This window comes from Sinohyriopsis cumingii, chromosome 12 (genome assembly GCF_028554795.1).
Source record: "Sinohyriopsis cumingii isolate HCF-2022 chromosome 12, ASM2855479v2, whole genome shotgun sequence".
Lineage (NCBI taxonomy): Eukaryota > Metazoa > Mollusca > Bivalvia > Unionida > Unionidae > Sinohyriopsis > Sinohyriopsis cumingii.
The window spans coordinates 96,217,027-96,237,651 of record NC_142972.1 but is presented as its reverse complement, the minus strand read 5'-3'; the positions used below and the strand labels follow the sequence as shown (position 1 = coordinate 96,237,651).

At 34.1% G+C, this 20,625-nt stretch overlaps 1 protein-coding gene across 7 annotated transcripts in view; it reads right to left on the bottom strand.

The window, feature by feature from the left end:
- Positions 1 to 470: 470 nt before the first annotated feature.
- Positions 471 to 20,625, bottom strand: part of LOC149787035 (survival of motor neuron-related-splicing factor 30-like) — a 32,565-nt gene continuing 12,410 nt past the window's right edge. For 2 of the 7 annotated variants that reach the window (XM_089977581.1, XM_089977583.1), the window contains 5 exons: positions 17,141 to 17,304; positions 13,114 to 13,201; positions 10,456 to 10,544; positions 9,246 to 9,372; positions 471 to 3,847 (listed from right to left, as the gene is read on the bottom strand). In XM_089977581.1, the coding sequence (XP_089833707.1) occupies positions 3,701 to 3,847; positions 9,246 to 9,372; positions 10,456 to 10,544; positions 13,114 to 13,201; positions 17,141 to 17,304 (615 nt within the window). In that variant the 3' untranslated portion in view covers positions 471 to 3,700. Of the gene's footprint in view, positions 3,848 to 9,245; positions 9,373 to 10,455; positions 10,545 to 13,113; positions 13,202 to 17,140; positions 17,305 to 17,878; positions 20,618 to 20,625 lie in introns of those variants that run through there. The other 5 variants (XR_016425080.1, XR_016425079.1, XR_016425078.1 and 2 more) reach the window with 5 other exon arrangements.

The following is a 20,625-nucleotide window of genomic DNA, read 5'->3' as shown; positions in this document are numbered from 1 at the left end:
TTACATAGACCATAGAGCTAGACCAAAAGAAATGATTAATGTCCATAAGGTCATGGGGTGAGTGTGCTGTAAAGATTCTGCTTGTATTGTTTTGGAAGATATGGATTCTATTCAACATGACTATGTACAAGACTAGAAAATTGGAAAACAGTTAAATCATGTAAAAAGTCCCTACTACAGAGGAACAGGGCAGCGGTCAGGATTTGTGGGCCCTAGGAAAAATTATCCAATAGGCCCCAATGAATCACAAATTGAAACAATTATGGATCCCCTGACCGTTGTGGTCCAGAGGAATTTGTCATACTCTATCCGTGGTCCTGGATAGGACTTACAAAGTTGTATGATCCATTTTTGAAAGGAAAGGGAGTGGGTGGACGATGTTCAAAAAGTTTCTGGTATATAAGACTGCAGTATTAGTGTAGATTATTACTGTAGACAACCTTTTAACTTCAAAACAACAAAAGTCTATATAACCAAAGATCCTTTATTTCACAAAACTGAAGGGGAAAAAACTCAACATTGTATTTACATGAAAGTGTCTTTTCATCATGGTATCTAAAATATTAGAATAAAAATGCAGAATCAGACTTCTTCAAATCTCTCTAATTTTCTCTCTCTCTACAACATTCATACAAAATACAAAGTGGAGGTTCACAATGAGATATCCAAAGTGGACTGTTCAGATGATTTCATTACAATTGTGCCCAACTGTATAACTGATGATGATAAATATAAGACCATGGATGGTAATTTCAAAGTAAAACCCATGGTGGTAAATGTAGCAAAAACTGTAAATCTGCATCGTTGAATCGTCATCAATTTTATACAAGTCCAAGCTGTTACAAAGACCCAAACTGTGATGGCAGATCAAGATATATGCAGTTTACTAGCATTAATCAGTGGAGCAAATAACATGGACATTGATCTGTTGGTACCTGATGCAATAGCTGATCAAGGTCTGCATTATTTGCAACTGAACCCAACGTATTTTGTAGTACATAAGTTGTAATCTTATTCCTTTCCAACCGATATTGAATTACCTGCATTTTTCTCATTTCATTTTAATAATAATTCTACCTGCGTTCTTCTCATTTCATTTCAATAATAATTCTACCTGCATTTTTCTCATTTCATTTCAATAATAATTCTACCTGCATTTTTCTCATTTCATTTCATTAATATTTCTACCTGAAAATGTCAGCATGAATTACTATATATACTCACTGAAAAGTTGACATCCAACTGCAAAGTGCATAGACCCAAAAGCGCCATCACATGCTGCTCCAGAAGATCTGGGTGTACAATATTTGTTTGGAGTAATCAGTAGAATAAGCAAATTAGAACCTGATCTTCTAGTACATTATGCTATGGCAGATCAGTGTCTATATGAAGTGCAGCTGGACTCAACTTGTACATAAACCATAAAAATATATTGTAGGTAACTACACAAACAAATAATGTATCAGAGGGTTTAAAAATATCACAACAATCCAGTTGTTTGTGAAATTTCTATAAACATAACAAATACTGGATACTGAATATTAATAGGCATCTACTTGAAACTTGTTTTAAATGTGTCATAAATTTGTTGAAATATTCTAAATGGTTTGAGAGTTCTGCAATTGAAGAGAAAATCTGCATGTACTGATATACTTAACTTGACAGCCTGTCCTAGGATGAAATTTAAAAAAAAGTTTTTAAAAGTATCAACAAAATTGGGATGAGCAAGTTTACTAGAAATTGGAAGAAAAAATTACTCTGAAAAACACACAGCAGGAATTTAACAAATTTAGCTGTAACCAGAAGGAAAAAAAGACGGAAATTTACTAGTTTTATTCAATTTTCATTAGTCCTTCCCATAAACTAATGTCTGATGTATAATTAGATTTATTAGCCATCACACTACTGAAATTATGCATTAGGAAAATGGCTAGCAGACTACCACTAATTTTGAGATCTGTATAACCCTCTATTTCATATTAGGGTGGGCAAGTTGGAAAACCACAAGAGGGAATCATGACAGAATGAATGGATGTCTAGTCTATTATATGTACTGAATTTTAAAAAGGTTAAATAAAATTGGAATTTTGCCCTAAAAACAACTGTGGATAATGCACATCTTGATGGAACAAAGCCAGAAAACATTAAAAATACTGAACTGAGGAATCTGAATGGCAAAATGCACAACTGGGCACCAAGTTGAATATAGTAAAGCCTGTGATGGCATGCAACTCTTTCTGTTGACATTAGTGGTCCTTTAGCAAAGGTTTGTGCAAAGGACCAGTTTCCAAGGTCAAATTCAACACCGATTAAGAAGGAAAAATATCCATAATCACTGTACATGTATTATATTCTTTATTCATAGTTCTTGCTATAATACGCATGCATTCATCTGAAAATAATTTTATACAGCAATACAGATATCATAAAACATTCACATTTATAACTGAAGATCACGTTTGCAATATGAACAGCAAAGTTAACTAAGGTACTATTTATTTATCATGTCATTATCTTAACTTTGCTTTTCAAATTACAATAATTCTTTCCTCTAATGTTTAAATATGTTAATTCAATCCTCCAGCTATCACATTTTTCTCTTTTTCTGTTGAAGTTCTTGTCATTGTTATCAAGTTAATAATGTTATCAGTGTTCAATTCTAATAACTGTAGGAGTTATGATAAGGCATTGGGTATATAAGGAATATATATATATATATATATATATATATATATATATATATATATATATATGCATGTACCAAACATTGAAATCTAACAACATAATTAACTCATCCACAAAATGAATCAATTTAGTTACAAATAACAGCCAGAAGTTTTGCTCAGCAATGACATACCTGTAGAAGGAATAACTCAATAAATAAAGGGAGTAACTGGCTGCACTAAGGTGAATGGATGATGGCTTGCTCTGTGGGCTGTAATAAGTGTAATATCAAGAAAAGCAACAAATAACCCTTTAACAGTGATGGTTAAATCCAGAAATGAGTATCACTACTAGTATTAACATGGCCTCATTCACCCCAGGCACTATGGCTTAACCACTACTGTGTTATGTATACTAAAATTAATAGAGACTTGTGGAGTGCTTTTGAAATTGGGCTCCCCACACATAAGTGATGAATGGAGCAATAGTGCAGACTTATGGATGAAAATATCAGATAATGAAAAATTGTGAATTTACACCATTTATAATATACTTTTGCTTAATTTCAGATATATCTTAAAAGACTTTCAAGTTCTACCTCAGAACAGAAAAACTGATGGAAAACAGATTTTTTAAAATCCAAACTGAAGAATTGTGAATAGTAAAATACACTAGTGTTATACGTGTACCAACATTCAAATAGATATCTTGAATGCTTTTGGAGTTATGTTCTGGAAATAAAAAGTGTGACTGATGGATGCATGGATGAACAAATTTGTACAAGGTGAAATGATTCACTTATTTATCAAGGACCAAACATAAAATTTTGCCAGTAATATAATCCTGTCCCACTGGTCCTCATATGCTTACAAAACCATTAGTATAATCTTATTTTGAAATTGATGACCCTAACAAGTTGGTTTCCATTACTATTTTTGCCTTGAGCAAGCATGAAAGTACATTCAAAGCAGAGGAACTCCATGACTCAAAGCAAAAACACCACTAGGAAGAAAGTTCAGAGTCATGTAATCTCCTCTCATTTTTGCCATTTAGTATGTGGTGGAAAATTTGTCATGGGCTTTCCGCCAACTCCACAGGTTCCAACTCCAACGCGTCCTTTTATGGTATCTGGTGTTGCAAAGATGCTTTTCTTCACTTTGCCTTTATTTGTTTTAGAAAAAGTCTGAAAACAGAAAAAAAACTTGAAAAATACCATGTGTATCTGTGGTCTATATGCTTACAGAAAGATATCATGCATTTGGGGCCTCCATGTGTTTAGATAAGGAATATCATGCACCTAGATTCTACATGCTTATCGATTCAGAATACCACGCACCTGGATACTGCATGCTTATCCAGGGCTAATACAGATCAGGAGAGCTGACATTCAATGACTTTTCAATGACCAGTTTTCAGTTTTCAACGGCTACTCATGGTATAAAATGTTCTGCTTGAAATACAAGGAACAACTGCAAAAACAATACAGAAATAAATAAATGTAACATGAAAGGGAAATGATACTAAAAAAAGAAAGTCACTGTAACCTATATGTTACCATTATCCATTAGCTTCTATACTTTCTTCTCCAGCTGCAACTCCAGTGCATTAATCTGTTGATTTTCTGAGCTTAATCTATTCGTCGCCAGTGTCTGAATATTGTTCTGTGATGAGATGCCCCTGCTGATGGGGCATATACATAGCTAGTTTAGCCAGCCGGAACAAATTTGGAAACGGTTCCTTATGTTTAATACTTGCAATTTTTCACAGCTCATGGGTAATGTCATCTGGATACTTTAGCTCCAAAATGAGATTTTTTACAAACATAACCTCTGCTAAGTTTCACTTTCTTGAATCGGTGTTTTATTGATTACTATGCCAGATTTCCTATCTGTTCAACAATGCTGTATTAGGATTTTAAGTCCATTTATGACATTGTCTGATTGTTCAGCCTGGTATTTTGATCAAATAAAAATATACTTAGTTCCTAATTTCATTTTTAGAATATTTATTAAATTAATCTGAACCCTTATATGTCAATATGTAGCTATGCTCAAGGTATTTTGAATAATCTATTTTTACGGAGAACTGTTAACTGTTTTGGACTTTTACATATTTATGTTTGGTTTTTTTTCTGGTTTATTTTTTATTTTTTTTATTAACATAAGATATTTCATCAAAAGCTGATTAAAAATTGAAATCTAAAAATAGAATGTAGTCACAATTTTCTGGACTTTGGGGATTTGCAAGCATGTCAGAAATATAAACACTTCTTATCGTACCCATATTTAAATAAATGTGTGATATACCTACAATTTTTCAAGTGAATTAAGAAGACAATTAAAACATACATCCCCATATTACTCCTATCTAGGATAATTTGGCGGTAAATAATCGCCTATTGTACATTAGAATTTACCTTGCATTGATTTACTCACAAAAAAAAATAAAAATAATCTAGGTAAATCAAAGAATATAAATCTGAGTTACTATTCATTGTTTTCATTGCATTCAATCTTGCACCTGTAAACTGAGAAGTAAATAAAATAGCCAGACAGTATTTTAAAAGGCTCCTCAAGAATAAGGAGGAGTTAATCTTCGTTTATAAGCCCATAGATTGGTGCGAACAATCGCCAAATGAATAGTCCAGAAGTTAGACCTATTAAAATTATATATCCAGTGTTTGAAATGAATTTGTTATATGGTGTGCCGATTTTGGTCAAAAAGTTGACATTCGTTTGCAGTATAACATATTTTTGAGCCTTCAAAATGATGTCAGTTCTAGTTCTGATTACAGACGTGATCCACTCAATAAAAAGCTCAGTTTCAGCAAAGGCATATCAGCTAAAATTCTCACTTTTAACACTTTTCTAGCTCCAATAATTTGATGTAATTCGTAGTTTTAAGATAAACTGCCATCACTATCATCAGCCAATAGGTCTATTTGCCGAACGTAATGATCTAAGATGAACCATGCTAGGATTCAGCCTGTTTGGATTGTCTATGTAGACCGTATTTTAAACATGCTAAATTTATAAAACTTCCTCGATGCATGGTTCAAAACTATGGCAGAATATCTTGTTCAGGGTCCAGTGTGACAATTAAACTTAGTGGAGTCAAAGAGTCTAAATGACATCATGTGAAAGGGGCACTATGAATGATATCTGATTACTTCATGTGGAGTACAATAATAGTGGATTGCTACAAGCATAATGACCCAAAAAAATCATACCGTACTTCCAATCATCATACAATGTAGAATAAATAACTAACATGTAAAATTTTCAATCACTTTTTAGTTTTTAAGCAAAATCTCTGAAATTCAATGACTTTCATCGGCCTAGGTGAAATACCAATGATTTTCAAGGCCTTGAATTGAGGTGTTCATTTCTCAATGACCTTTAATGACTGTGCAAACTGTTATCAATTCGGAAAACAATGCACCTGGATTATACATGCATCTCGATCAGGAAAACAATGCACCTGGATTATACATGCATCTTGATCAGGAAAACAATGCACCTGGATTATACATGCACCTCGATCAGGAATACAATGCACCTGGATTATACATGCACCTCGATCAGGAATACAATGCACCTGGATTATACATGCACCTCGATCAGGAATACAATGCACCTGGATTATTCATGCACCTCGATCAGGAATACAATGCACCTGGAATATACATGCATCTCGATCAGGAATACAACGCACCTGGATTATACATGCATCTCGATCAGGAATACAATGCACCTGGATTATACATGCATCTCGATCAGGAAAACAATGCACCTGGATTATACATGCATCTCGATCAGAAAAACAATGCACCTGGATTATACATGCATCTCGATCAGGAAAACAATGCAACCTGGATTATACATGCATCTCGATCAGGAAAACAATGCACCTGGATTATACATGCATCTCGATCAGGAAAACAATACACCTGGATTATACATGCTTATTGATCAGGAATACAATGCACCTGGATTATACATGCATCTCAATCAGGAAAACAATACACCTGGATTTTACCAGCTTATAGATTTAGGAATGCTGCACACGATTTCAAAGGTGAACATGTAACAATAATGGTAATACTGGGAAAATAAGCAGCTCTCTCAAATTTAATTTTCAGAATGTCTTGACTCAGAGTCGGCAATTTTGTTTATGAGAAGCAAAGTTATTTAAAGAATTTCTAGTCCACAATTTATAGAATTACTAGTCCACAATCTATGGAATTACTAGTCCACAATCTATGGAATTAATAGTCCACCATCTAAAGAATTACTAGACCACAATCTAAAGAATTACTAGTCTGTAAAATAAACAACAAGGCATGGGGTAGTATTAGAGATAGACTATAATGCCAGAAACAAAGAAACAATTTCAACGCAGAAATGTAGCTGAGATAAATATTAAAAAAATACTCAGCTCCATGCTGTTTGAGAAAATATAAACATTCATTCAAACAGACCCATGTTGCTAAAGTTGCTTATTGCAAAGATAGGTGTTGTTGAAGGTATTGTCAACATGGAATGTGAACTGAGTTGAAGAAATCCAAATTTGGCATGGTGATATTAATGCTCTCTCATGACTCATGCTACTCTCCAATGAACTAGTCCATATTTAATAACTATCAATATAATCTGTGCTTAGAGATGGGCCTTTGTGTCATCTCTGATCAGTGTAACCTCTGCAATGAGATGGACCACTGTGTGACCACTGATCAATGCAACTTCTGCCTTGAGAGGGGCCCTTGTGTTGTACTTAAGTTTTTACAAAGTGATAGAGTTGATTTATTCCTAACCATTATCCAGTCGAATTACAACTTTTGTATCGATTTTTATCAAATATGCAAAAGTGGGACATCTTCTGCAAAAAAAGTACAATAGCAAAACGACAGATGCTGCTCTTATGTGTACTCTTATGTGCAATGTAATAATAGAAATTTCTAATCTATATACCAAAAATAAAGAATTACATCAATATCAGCCAATCAAAACCTGCAACAATTACATCAATATCAGCCAATCAAAACCTACAACAATTACATCAATATCAGCCAATCAAAACCTACAAATGATATAGCTTGACCAATGGTATAAGCATGTTCTCTTGTTTAAATGAAAGGTCATACAGAGGTCAATCCATAATTGCTACCTAATAACAGACCTGCCAACCCTGACGAGTCTGTCTCAGTAAGGCAGCTGATTTTTGTCCGTAAGATTGACCAGTGTTCAGTAAGGTGTACAAAATATCAATAACTGCTACTGTAAAGCTGGAAAATGTAATTAAAAGTTCAAATCTGAGAAAATAAACATTATTTTCAACTGAAATGTTGGTAAAGTGTGCATATACTTTATTTACCACTAGTACAGTTGCACAAACTTTAGTTCCAAACCCTATGCAACTCAATGGCTTGTTGCTATCTCTCAACTTGACGTAATTCTTAGAAATTTCTTTTCCATTTCACATGATCACGGCAATCATATCTCCCACCACGAGACATACTCAAATTGCCACATGATGTCCAATAAATGTAACTGTGCCCTTTCCAACTTTATTCAAAAGAATCTGAATGCTCCTTTTTTTTTCCGAGTTAATTATTATCAATTTTTTAGAAGTTTTTTTCTTCTTCAGTTTCATCTTCAGCATGCATCACTTTATGGATGCTATTTTAATTTTTTTAAAATATAAACTACAGTTTGATCATGCAGACATTATCCATAAACAAACAGCTGCAGCTTGAAGCATCTGGGTTGCTGCTGTAATGTTAGTCTGGCTCCCTGACTGATTTGACTGATCCTAACATGAAACCTGGATCCATATCAAACACGGATGAACTGATTATCTGGACTTTCAGCAACTATCATTTTTTCGTAGTGTTTGCTTGTATGCCGTAATTCTGTATTTTTAGGGTTATTTTTGTAAGACTTAAGGCAAACTCGTAAGAGTTGGCAGGTCTGTAATAGATCAGTGATGTTATTTTTAACATAGCTTTAACAATTTTTCAGTCATATTGTTACGATGTCTGCAATGTAGCAGTTTATAGTAATGTCTAGCACTGGGGCATCATGCCGCAGACATGTAGCATGATGTCCCTCACAGTCACATTATCCTGACACCAGGCTGACCAGTCCCAACAGTAACCTCTTAATGCTGAATGCCAAGCGAGGCAGCTCTTAGTACCATTTTTATAAGTCTTTGGCATGACTCGGGCCGGGGATCGAACCTACGACCTCCCGTATCCAAGGCAGACACTCTAATCACTAGGCCACCTGGACCAGTAATAGATCAGTGCATGTAATATATGGATACAGATGCAGAGAAGTCCATCAAGTTTTGTATCAAAAGAAGCCAATTATAAAGGAGGTGCTGACTTAATGGAGCATGAAAAGTATATGATAGTGACCTATATTTAGACACATAAAGTGCATGTCAGGATGAAATTAAATAGAAGCTTTTTTTTTACTTCAGATACATTCTAATTCCTAATAGCAAGGATGGCAATGTTTGCATACAACCTTTGAGAACTTAAAAATCTTAAACAACTCTTCTACAGTTAAATGTATTACCTTAGCATTAAAATCAAGCCATTTATTTTTCTCCGTTTCTCGCTCTTCTTCCAACTGTTTAAATCTCTGAGCCTTCTTTTGTGACTTCTTCTTTTTATACTCCCGCTGTGCTGCAAGTAGATCTCTCCTGAGAAAATAAGAAATGATGTAAGAAATTAAAAAAAACTAAAGTACAAGATACCAGAAAACAAGAACACACTTGAAAGTGCTGGAAAACTCACTTAGCAAATATTTTGTGAGAGAACTACACACCCGTGTCTATACCATTTATGTTTACCATGAAGTTGATGGAAAACAGGGTGCAAAAAGACCATGATTTACAAATTTTAAAAATTCATAATTATGTCAATTGGTTACAGACATTTATGCCACACACGCAGCATCTGTAAAGGACCATAAAACTGTAGATAAAGGTCAAATCATTACTACTGACGAAAAACACTTTATAATGAAATAGGCCATAATTCTGTCAAGTCATTACTACTGATGACAAACACTTTACAGTGAAATGGGCCATAACTCTTGTCAAGTCATTACTACTGATGACAAACACTTTACAATGAAATGGGCCATAACTCTGTCAAGTCATTACTACTGACGAAAAACACTTTACAATGAAATACGCCATAACTATGTCAAGTCATTACTACTGATGTCAAACACTTTACAATGAAATGGGCCATAACTCTGTCAAGTCATTACTACTGAGAAAAAACACTTTACAATGAAATAGGCCACAACTGTCAAGTCATTACTACTGATGACAAACACTTTACAATGAAATGAGTCATAACTCTGTCAAGTCATTACTACTGACAAAAAACACTTTACAATGAAATAGGCCACAACTATGTCAAGTCACTACCACTGACGACAAACACTTTACACTGAAAAAGGTCCACTAAAACTCAAAACAAGACAATCAAGGTCATGCTGGTCATCAATCCCATCCAAGAGCTTGTAAAGATGAAGTTACATAAAGAATTTATTTTTAAACCCAGTAAGAAATAAGAACATTCAAGGGAATCTACAGTATTTTGATACATTCTGGTACATCAACAAAGGGCAACAATTCTATAACAAATATCCATGGCCATTTAAAGGCATCAAACTGGTCTAAGTGTTATCAAAGCTGAAGTTGAACCTAAAGCACAGATCTTAGCAAAAAAAAGAAAAGGAACTGGCTAAAAAACCGAAATCAGATTCTCACTTAGATTTCTGTTTCTTGGCCTCAGGTCCATCTTCTCCATCCTCACCAGGACGTTTGTGGTCTGGATCTACTACCTTCAATAGTGACACCTACAAAATGAGAAAACTAAGAATTTAGTTGAAAAGAAGCAAAAACATGTGAAATCACATACAGTTTATTCAATAATTGGCAAACATAATTCTAGATAACACAGCAGGACAGGTACTTATATAGTAGCCCCATCTCAAGAAATGACTATATGAACTTAATATGAGGTCACTAAGATCTTCAACACATCCATGAAGTGGTCACCTACGCATATCAGCTGTAAAAATTTGTTTCCCAAAAAAAGGTATTGATTAGGTAAATACATGTTGTGTGAATAGCTGTGTAAACATGTTGTATGAATAGCTGTGTAAACATGTTGTGTGAATTGCTGTGTAAACATGTTGTATGAATAGCTGTGTAAACATGGGTGAATATCTGTGTAAACATGTTGTGTGAATTGCTGTGTAAACGCTGTATGAATAGCTGTGTAAACATGTGTGAATTGCTGTGTAAACATGTGTGAATAGTTGTGTAAACATGTTGTGTGAATTGCTGTGTAAACATGTGTGAATAGCTGTGTAAACATGTTGTGTGAATTGCTGTGTAAACATGTTGTGTGAATTGCTGTGTAAACATGCCTCAGCTTGCTTATATTCACTAGATTCCAGTCAATAATCAGTCACTTAAAATCTGCAAGAATTTCAATAGAACAATATTACTTAGAAATTCATTGCTGTGGTAAATACTTTAGGTAAATCATCATTCTTTTAGCCATATATTTTTCTACTGTATAATGGTGGATGGATGCAATGATAATGATATTAACTGTATTCATCACAAAGATTAATAATGACTACAAATTTCCATCAGTGTTTACTGGATAACAGTAACTTGAGAATCAAAATCATGGTCAGCACTTTCAATTAACTGCAAAAAATGAAATTCATATCTCAAACAAAGCATTTGTGTTGGATAGTTAGATCATAATTTTTATGCAAAAACCAAAAATCCAAACAACTAAAAATATAACAATAGTACAAAATGGTAAAAAAAGTAATTAGTCATAATGTATACTCTAGATCTACATTAAATATTGGAAGCGGGAGGTCATGGGTTTTAACCCAGGCCGAGTCATACCAAAGACTTATAAAAATGGTACTAACAGCTGCCTCGCTAGACGCACAGCATTAAGAGGTTAGTGTTAGTACTGATCGGCCTGGTGTCAGGATAATGTGAATGGGTGGGACATCATGCTACATGTCTGCGGCACGATACCCCAGCACAAGACATCACTATAAACTGCCACACTGCAGACATCATAGTGATATGGCTGAAAATTGTTAAAGCTACATTAAAATTCCTAATCACACACACACACACACTAAATATCCATCCATGTTTAAGATGAAAATGTTAACATGTTTATCATTACTTTTTAAATTCTAAGATCAGATAATGGACCAAAATTAAGACTCTATTTCAGGTAAGAATTGACAAGGGGCCCAAATTAAGACTCTATTTCAGGTAAGGATTGACAAGGGGCCCAAATTAAGACTCTATTTCAGGTAAGGATAGACAAGGGGCCCAAATTAAGACTCTATTTCAGGTAAGGATAGACAAGGGGCCAAAATTAAGACTATTTCAGGTAAGGATAGACAAGGAGGCAAAGTTAAGACCCTAGTTATGTAAGATATTCTGCTGATTTAAAATTCTTAAGGAATGCTCTGCCAAATTTTGAAGAACACAGAACTGGAGATGAAAACTTGAGTACATCTGATAAAAAATACAAGAAGTGATCACAGCGGTCTCACTAGGATTTTAAACTAGGAGTCAGTGACTCCCCTTTAGGTAAACACGACTCCCACCAGCAAAAGATGCAGTCCACTCCCAGAAAATGTGGAACATTGCAGATTAGAAGAACTACTGATTGCCACTGAGTTTAATTTCCACATTCTTTATACCAATGACATATAGCTCTTGTTTGTCCATCAGAGTGAAACTGAATTTTGTCAATCCAAGCAAATATGTTATTCCAAACAACAATGTTAAATTCACTTTATGAACATGCATTTATATCAACTGCCTTAAATAATAATAATAATAATAATAATAATAATAATAATACTGTAATGGTATTCAGTGTTTGGTGTGTATTTATGAATCATAGTTGAAACATAAATCTAGGCTTCGCTGATTAATACAGATTTGATTCTAGGTAGATTATGAATACAAACAGTTTCTTGATATCTTCACAAGCATACCATATGCTGGGTATTTTTAGCAGAACACAGTTATCTCCCTGAAACCTTATTATTAACCCGCAAATAGATACATCAACAGATATGGGTAAAACAAAATAATGCTGTATTAAATGTAAACAGCTAGAAATATGTCCATACAAGTAGGCTGCATTGTCAATATAATGGAATCAAAGCATAAATTAAATATCTCATAGACATGACATGATGAATGGACATGTATTATTGCAATGTTTTGAGCATAAATTAAATATCTCATAGACATGACATGATGAATGGACATGTATTGTTGCAGTCTTTTGAATATAACAGAAAGAAAAGTACATATCAAAATATAATAGAAAGAAAAGTATATATTCACATAACTGCTTACATTTGTGACATCTGTATTTCCATAACTGCTAAATGTGACTGTGCAGGTTCCATCTTCTAGTATTTCTTCAATTGTTGCATCATAGTGCCTACAAATAATTATATAACTGTATGACTATCATCAAACATGTTTTAGTTAAATGTGATATGTATTTCTTTTATGGACCAAATAAAACGTCCATCAAGGAATAAAATACTCATTTTAAAGGAACCAAGTAAACTAGATGTTTGAGGTAACCATTTAGCAAACATTATTCAACAACATTTTGTATACAACAAAATTCTTGACCAATTGAACAGAAGTGTATTAAAAAATTAAATTAGATAATTAGTAACATTTTTAAATAATACCTCCAATGAAAATGGAGTAGCTATGTTCTATTTCAGGTACATTATAAGTTATGTAAAAATTAAAAAAAAGTTTTCATACAATATTCAGGAAAAAAGTTTTTAATAGTCAATTATACATGCTATTCAAGGAGTGAGTAAGTTCACAGTGCATACTGCTCAGGTAGTCTAAGTGGTTAGAGCATCTGCCTCGGATGCAGGAGGTTACAGGTTCAAACCCCAGCCAAGTCTAACCAAAGACTTATAAAAATGGTACTAGCAGCTGCCTTGCTTGGTGCTCAGCATTAAAAGGTTAGTGTTAGGACTGGTCGGCCTGGTGCCAGGATAATGAGACTGGGAGGGACATCATGCTGTATGTCTGTGGCATGATGCCCCAGTGCTAGATATCACTATAAAATGCAACAATGCAGACATCGTCGTAATATGAATAAAATTTAAAGCTACGTAAAATATTTACACAAAAAACACACAAACACTGATCACAGTGCTAATTAGGGAGCACATGTATTGCTATGAATATATCAAATGTGGCATGAGAAAGAACAATCAAGTACCTTTCAACAAGTTGATTTAATGAAGTACAAAAATCTAACTATTATGTCGAGGAATCACCTTCATATAACACATATGACACAATCAGATGACATTTCAAACAGCCATCATAACATTGAATAAACACCAGAAAAATTAAAAAGATAAGGAGTAATTTTATTCTAATTAGCATGAAACCTGCTTAACTCTTAAAGTGCTAGTCACGACATTAGTCACGCTGTTGGTCGAGGTCTCGTAGTGCTTGTCACAACTTAAGTCGTTTTCCAGGTAGGCAACAATGTATGCATCCTATTACTTCAACTTGCCATGACTCTTGTAAAACTATAGTTGATTGGTTTAGAGGCCCGGAACAAGCATTCCGTTGTACTTCACTAAGCATTTAGCAAAGAAGTTATACAAATACTCGCTATTGAGCATGTGGTACCTGGAAAAAATTAAAATGGCTGACGCTGAATATGATGGTGATTTCTTGCAACAAATACTGGCTTCTGATAGTGATGATGACAATGATTTTGAAGGATTTGAGAAGGATGAAATTATTTGAGCTGGCGAAGTGTTGATTGAAATAGCCAAGAGTGATTTTAGGCCAGGAACTGACATGGAACTGGAGTCGAGTGTACATGATGGCTGGACGAGAAAAGATGGCACACCTGTCAACCCCCATTCACTGGTACTTCAAAATTAAATGTTGAGATGTGCGAATACTGAACCTATCAACTATTTAAGATGTTTTTATGATGACGAGTTATAGCTTCTGATAGTAGATCAAACAAATCGTTATGCAGATCAGAGAGTTCATGGGGCAGACTTGAAGGAGAATAGTCGCATGAAAAAATGGCAGCCTGTCACACCTGAGCAGCTAAAACTCTTTTTTGCATTGATTATAGCAATGGGTTTGGTACATAAATCTGATCTCGATTCCTACTGGGCTACTGATGTGATATCAACCCCATACTTCAGCAAAAAAATGAGTGGGGATAGATTTCTAGCTATTTTAAGCAATTTACACCTGGCAGATAATGAGAACAATCAAGGTGACACTTTACACAAGATTTGTCCCATGATTGAAAAAAATTAAGCATTTCCTGAGGTTTATTCACCAGATATGAACCTCAGTTTTGATGAAGCTATCTGCCCTTGGAAAGGTCGTCTGAAACTTTGAGTTTATAACCCTGCCAAACCTAACAAGTTTGGCATAAAGCTGTTCGAGGTGTGCGAGGCAAGCAGTGGATATTGTATTGGCTACCACATTTAAGGACTAGAACTAAACATTGATGAGCTGAGTAAAATAACAAAAAGTGTGATTGGTTTGCTTTGCAAATGTAATCTTTTGAATAAAGGACAGAGAGTATATATGGATGACTATTTTTCATCACCTGAACTTTTTAAAGAACTTGAGTTGCTAAATACCTCCGCATGTGGAACCTTGCAAACAAATAGAGTAGGTGTTGCAGAGGCAATGAAGGATAAAAAAAACTAAACCAGGGTGAGTGTATTTTTCACAGAAAGAACAAATTGCTACTGGTGAAATATCATGACAAACAAGATGTAAATATGATCTCAAGTTTTCATGAAGCTAAGGTAGCAATGATCAATAAAACAAATTTTGCAACAATCACACCTGTAATGAAACCCACATGTATTGTGGATTATTTGAAAAACATGAGGAGTAGATTTAAGTGACCAATTCAACCAATGCAAATCTGTAGTAAGGAATTCCAAGAAATGGTGGAGAAAACTTTTTTTCTTCATCTGTTGAATGTACGTATTATAAACGCCTATCAGTTGTACCTGAAATTCTCACCCATGCAGAAGAAACTAAGTCACCATGATTTCCGTGTTTCAGTAGTGAAGTCATTGGTTCAGGAAGCAGGACATGTGTCTGAACCTCCTAGGAGAGGATAACATTTTGCTGGTGAGCAACCCAAATGCCTCATTGGGAGGCATTTGTAATAATATTATTATATGTTTTTTTTGTCGTATAGGTGTTGTCTAATGTTGTAAAGCACTTAGAGCTTCTAAAGACTAGGCGCTACACAAAGTCCTCATTATTATTATTATTTCCCTGAAATAATTCCAGCTAAACCTAGAGCTAAACGAGCACACCCTGCAAATGATTGTGTTGCTTGTAATAAAAGAAAGGACCATGAGGGGTTCAGAAGAAAGCAAACATCTTTCAGATGTAAGACATGCCAAGTGGCACTTTGTGTACCTGATTGTTTCAGGTTATTCCACAATGTGTAAATTACAAACAGAGTGAATGTAGTAGTTCAGATGAGTTAGAATAACACCTGAACAGGAAATAAACACAATGGGTGACACTAAGCTCACAAGTTGACATGAGATAATGCAAATAAATTAGAATAAATAACAAGTGAAAAAATTTCATGAACATTTACTACTGACTCTGAGGATCTAGACTTACCTCTGACATTCATGTAGTGGATGTTTACAAAACTGTTACTTTCTTTACCTGTGATTTTCACAATTTAGATAGAACATCGTGACAGACATAACATGTACATGGTTGAACTACTAAAGAATGTAATATTTCTTACATATATTTCAACCTTTCCATTAAAAAACAAACAAAAATGCAGATGAAATACAATCATAACTTGTCAGTTTACCTGTATTTGCACCTGTACATGCAAACATGTTAAACTTGTTCCCTTGATGCAATCTTAAAGTTTAGACATCCACCATCATTTTTCATACAGGGTTTATGTATCTATTGTGTATATTTACTGAAATACATGCAATTTAAAAACTGCAGTTTTCTTCTTTTTTTCTCAAACAATTTAGCACTGAGGGATCTTGTACTGCAAAACAATATATCACTTTATGGGTTAATCAATGATCAACCTGTGTTTTTTATTTATATTTAGCACATTATTGGCTATCTCATACCATGGAAATGGGACCCAAGTACCTTTAAGGCAATACTCAGCCAAATGAACTACTGCAGCTCCCAAGACATAGTAAAAGAAATCAGCTTGGAAATAAAAGAGGTGACTAGCAATGCAAAGTTTCTCCTAAACTGTTAAAATTTGAATTTACACTTCATCTGACATCTGTCACTTAACAAAACCACAATTTAAATCAACACAAAGCTAAACAGTACTTACTGTCCGTCTTCTGACCAAATAGCCATACAGGCATCTCCAGGTTTCCAGTCATGTTGGATGGCCACATCATCGTTTGCATCCGAGCTCATCTCAGTGGTTCCCTCATCATTCCCTGCAGTTCCTGGCTTGGTCCCCATCATCTCCAAGGTCAGATCTATCACCTCCTGTGATGCAATAGACAAAACAGATGGCCCATTTAAGGCATTGCCAAAATGATGTATATGCTTATTGTTAAAAAGATTCATGTAAGTATTGGAAACACAAAATGTAAATGATTTATAACATTGAAGTACAACCTGTACTCCATAAGGTAACTCTATCTTGACACAAGTGATTGCCAAGATTATCAAAACTAATAATAATTTTCATATTGAATTTTCATTTCAATAAAAACAATGCATTTAGCAATTCAAATTTTAACAGCATGTGCAATTGTCCATATATTGGCAGCCTTTAAGTCAATGATGTCCACTTGCGTGATTGTATGTCAATAAGATTTTTTATTTAGTTTTCAACAAAAAAAAATCAGAAGAAAGGGGAATTATAAAAACTAGGTATTGACGGTTATTTATAAAAGTTGCATAGAACCAGATATGAATGGAAAAATTCCTTCATGAGCTCTTTTTTGGTACACAAGCTAACTGGATAGTCAGTGCTTTTCAGGCAAATGTATTCTGCTTCCAAACCATTCTCAAAATTCTAAAGTGTAACTCACTTTAAATCTCGTTAGGTATTTACCTGACAAAACTACAATCAAGCCCAGAATTATCTGATTCCATCATGCTTTATCCCCTCAAACTCATATCTTGCTTTGCTCGTGCAGTCCTTGCAACCCTAACAGGACCTTCTCTGTAAGGCAGTAGATTTTTTCACATAAGATGGATCAGGTTTCAGTAAGGAGTAACAAATAGGGTAGGATTTTTTTTAAAAATGTTTTTTAAAATAATATATATATATGTGTACTAAGAGCGTCAAGTACTGTGATAAACTGTCTCAATTAGATGCACAATGGTCATTAACAATAACTAATGAGTCAGCTGACCATAAACACACAAATTTGTTTGCCTTATTAGTCTGCACTGTTACAACTTTTTCAGAGTTTTATTGTCCCTTTTGTCCCAACATGATGCTTGTTGTAAGTATTTTAAAAAAACATGCAGAAGCTTGATCTTGCATCACAAAATATGCAATCTAAAGCATCGGAGGTACTCCAGTAAAGTTAGCATGGTTCCCTGACTAATTCCACTTAATAAATCAAACAAGAAGAATCCAGAATATGGATTTTACTGCCAACAATTGTATTTCCTTAATTTGTGCTTTAATTGGACAAGTCCGTAATTTAAAGGTCCTTTCCATAAGTCTTACGACAAAACTGTGGCAGGTCTGCAATTCGGGTAAATGATGTAGTTGTTGTTGGCAGATACAATTAATCTATGAAACTTTTGGGAGATGAATCTGCCTATTGTGCATGGTAAGGCATGGTGATATGATGTGGGCTCGTGCCAATGAAAACAAAAAATGTAGTTGTCAAAACAAGTATACTGTTATATCCATCCAACTGGGAGAAATAATGAGCATAATGTAAAAGATGAGGTGTGGTGGTGTGATACAGACTTCAACGCTGGCCGACACAGGTCAGTACACAGAGAATATATACCATGCAAGGAACCTATCACTGCAATGGTCACAATTATATAAAAAAAATGGAGATGGAACAATGGTGAAAAAGATTTTCAGTCAAAAAAATATCTAGTAGGTAAATTAGAATTTATATTTTTTATTATATCCCAAACATAATATAGTCTGAATAAAGTGGTTTTACTGTTTTGACTATATAAAAAATCCTAGCAATAATTATTATTATTATGAAATATTAATACATGCATGTGGAATCTTGATAATGATGAAAATATTCGTATAACTCTCAGTAAAAAAGCAAATGAAAATCAGTGACAAATAAAAGTAACAAAAGTCCCTTCAAGGTATTGACATTCTGCAGACCAAAAAGGAATGTCATAAAATTCAAGACCATTTTTTCATTCTAACTGCAGAGTGTTTAAAAAATCTCTGATATTCCAGATCCCGATGATTTTCAAATTAACCACAATGTTAGCCATATTGAATATAAGAAGGTGCCATTTTTTCTGGTGACAAACCAGATTCAACTAGAATACTTTAAGCAAACATTAAATGGTTATATGATTATCCATACTGAGTGGTGACATTTTCAAAATGTTTATTGTGTCAGTCATATTTGCTGTTAGAACAGCACCATTTGTATTCAGGGCCAACTAGATACCATGATTAGTCTTTTGATGAAACATGTCAATACCTTTACCATTTAGGAAGAGTAGCTAAAACATGATTTTCAAGATGAATGGATGTCAGATAGTTCCATTTTTATTCTGAAGTAATCGGACATCATACAAAGTCTTCATGTGAAAAATAAATCTTGATATGACTCTCCATCAAGAAGTAGTAAGAAGAATTTCAAGGTGGCCAATGCAGCAGCCATACTGGAAATCAGACTGGTACAATTTTTAATTCAGTCTAACTTAAACAAAGGGTCAACATGACACACATGTACACAAAACACCTCAGTCTCCCAAAAATAGTATGGATTTAAAACTGCACTTGCTCTTAAATGTATTGTTCAAATGATACAAGTCTGCACGGATTGAAGAAGATATGACTTGAAATTTGTATAGCATAATGAGCTAAACTGTAGTTGTGCCAGTGAATTTACTTTATGATATTGAAGCTGGAATACAATTCTGAATCGATAATCGAAAAATTCTAGCACCAATTAACCTGAAGCAACATGCAATTTGTGAATAATATAGAATAAGGATTCCAATCACCTTTTTAACACAGTGATGATTAAAAGTTGATAGCTTACAAGAAAATCTTGCTTTATCCCTTAGTTTTGACAACAACAGTTGCAGGAAAGACAGACACGTGGACAGACAAGTTATAATTGGTCTCAGGATTCTGATACAAATCAACACCCACAACAAAATGTTTTTTAACACCATTTAATTAGTGAATATAAGATTCCAGCTTCTGTCCTGATAAAGCATAAAACAGCATATTTCATAATATGAACACTGTTTCCAAAATGGTTAACAAGTGCACATGATTCAAAGATGAAGAAATAAAATGAACATTATTTTCCTTGTCAGAATTGCCAATGTGTATTTTAGCAAACAACCAAAACTTGAGTACTGTACATTTTAACATGATGTAAGTATATTTTTTAACAGTACCTTTTTCTTAAAAGAAAATATTACCATTTTTAAATTATGGAACTATATCGAAGTGGTGAAATGATACATGTAATACTTTTCTCTCTATAACAAACTAATTAGGAAATTCAGAGTAAAACAAAATGGAAAAACAAAGTAGGTCTTAACAAGAAAACTATGAGCCATATATAAACATAAACATAGTGGTTCAGATTTTGTTTACATATCCCTGTATAATCT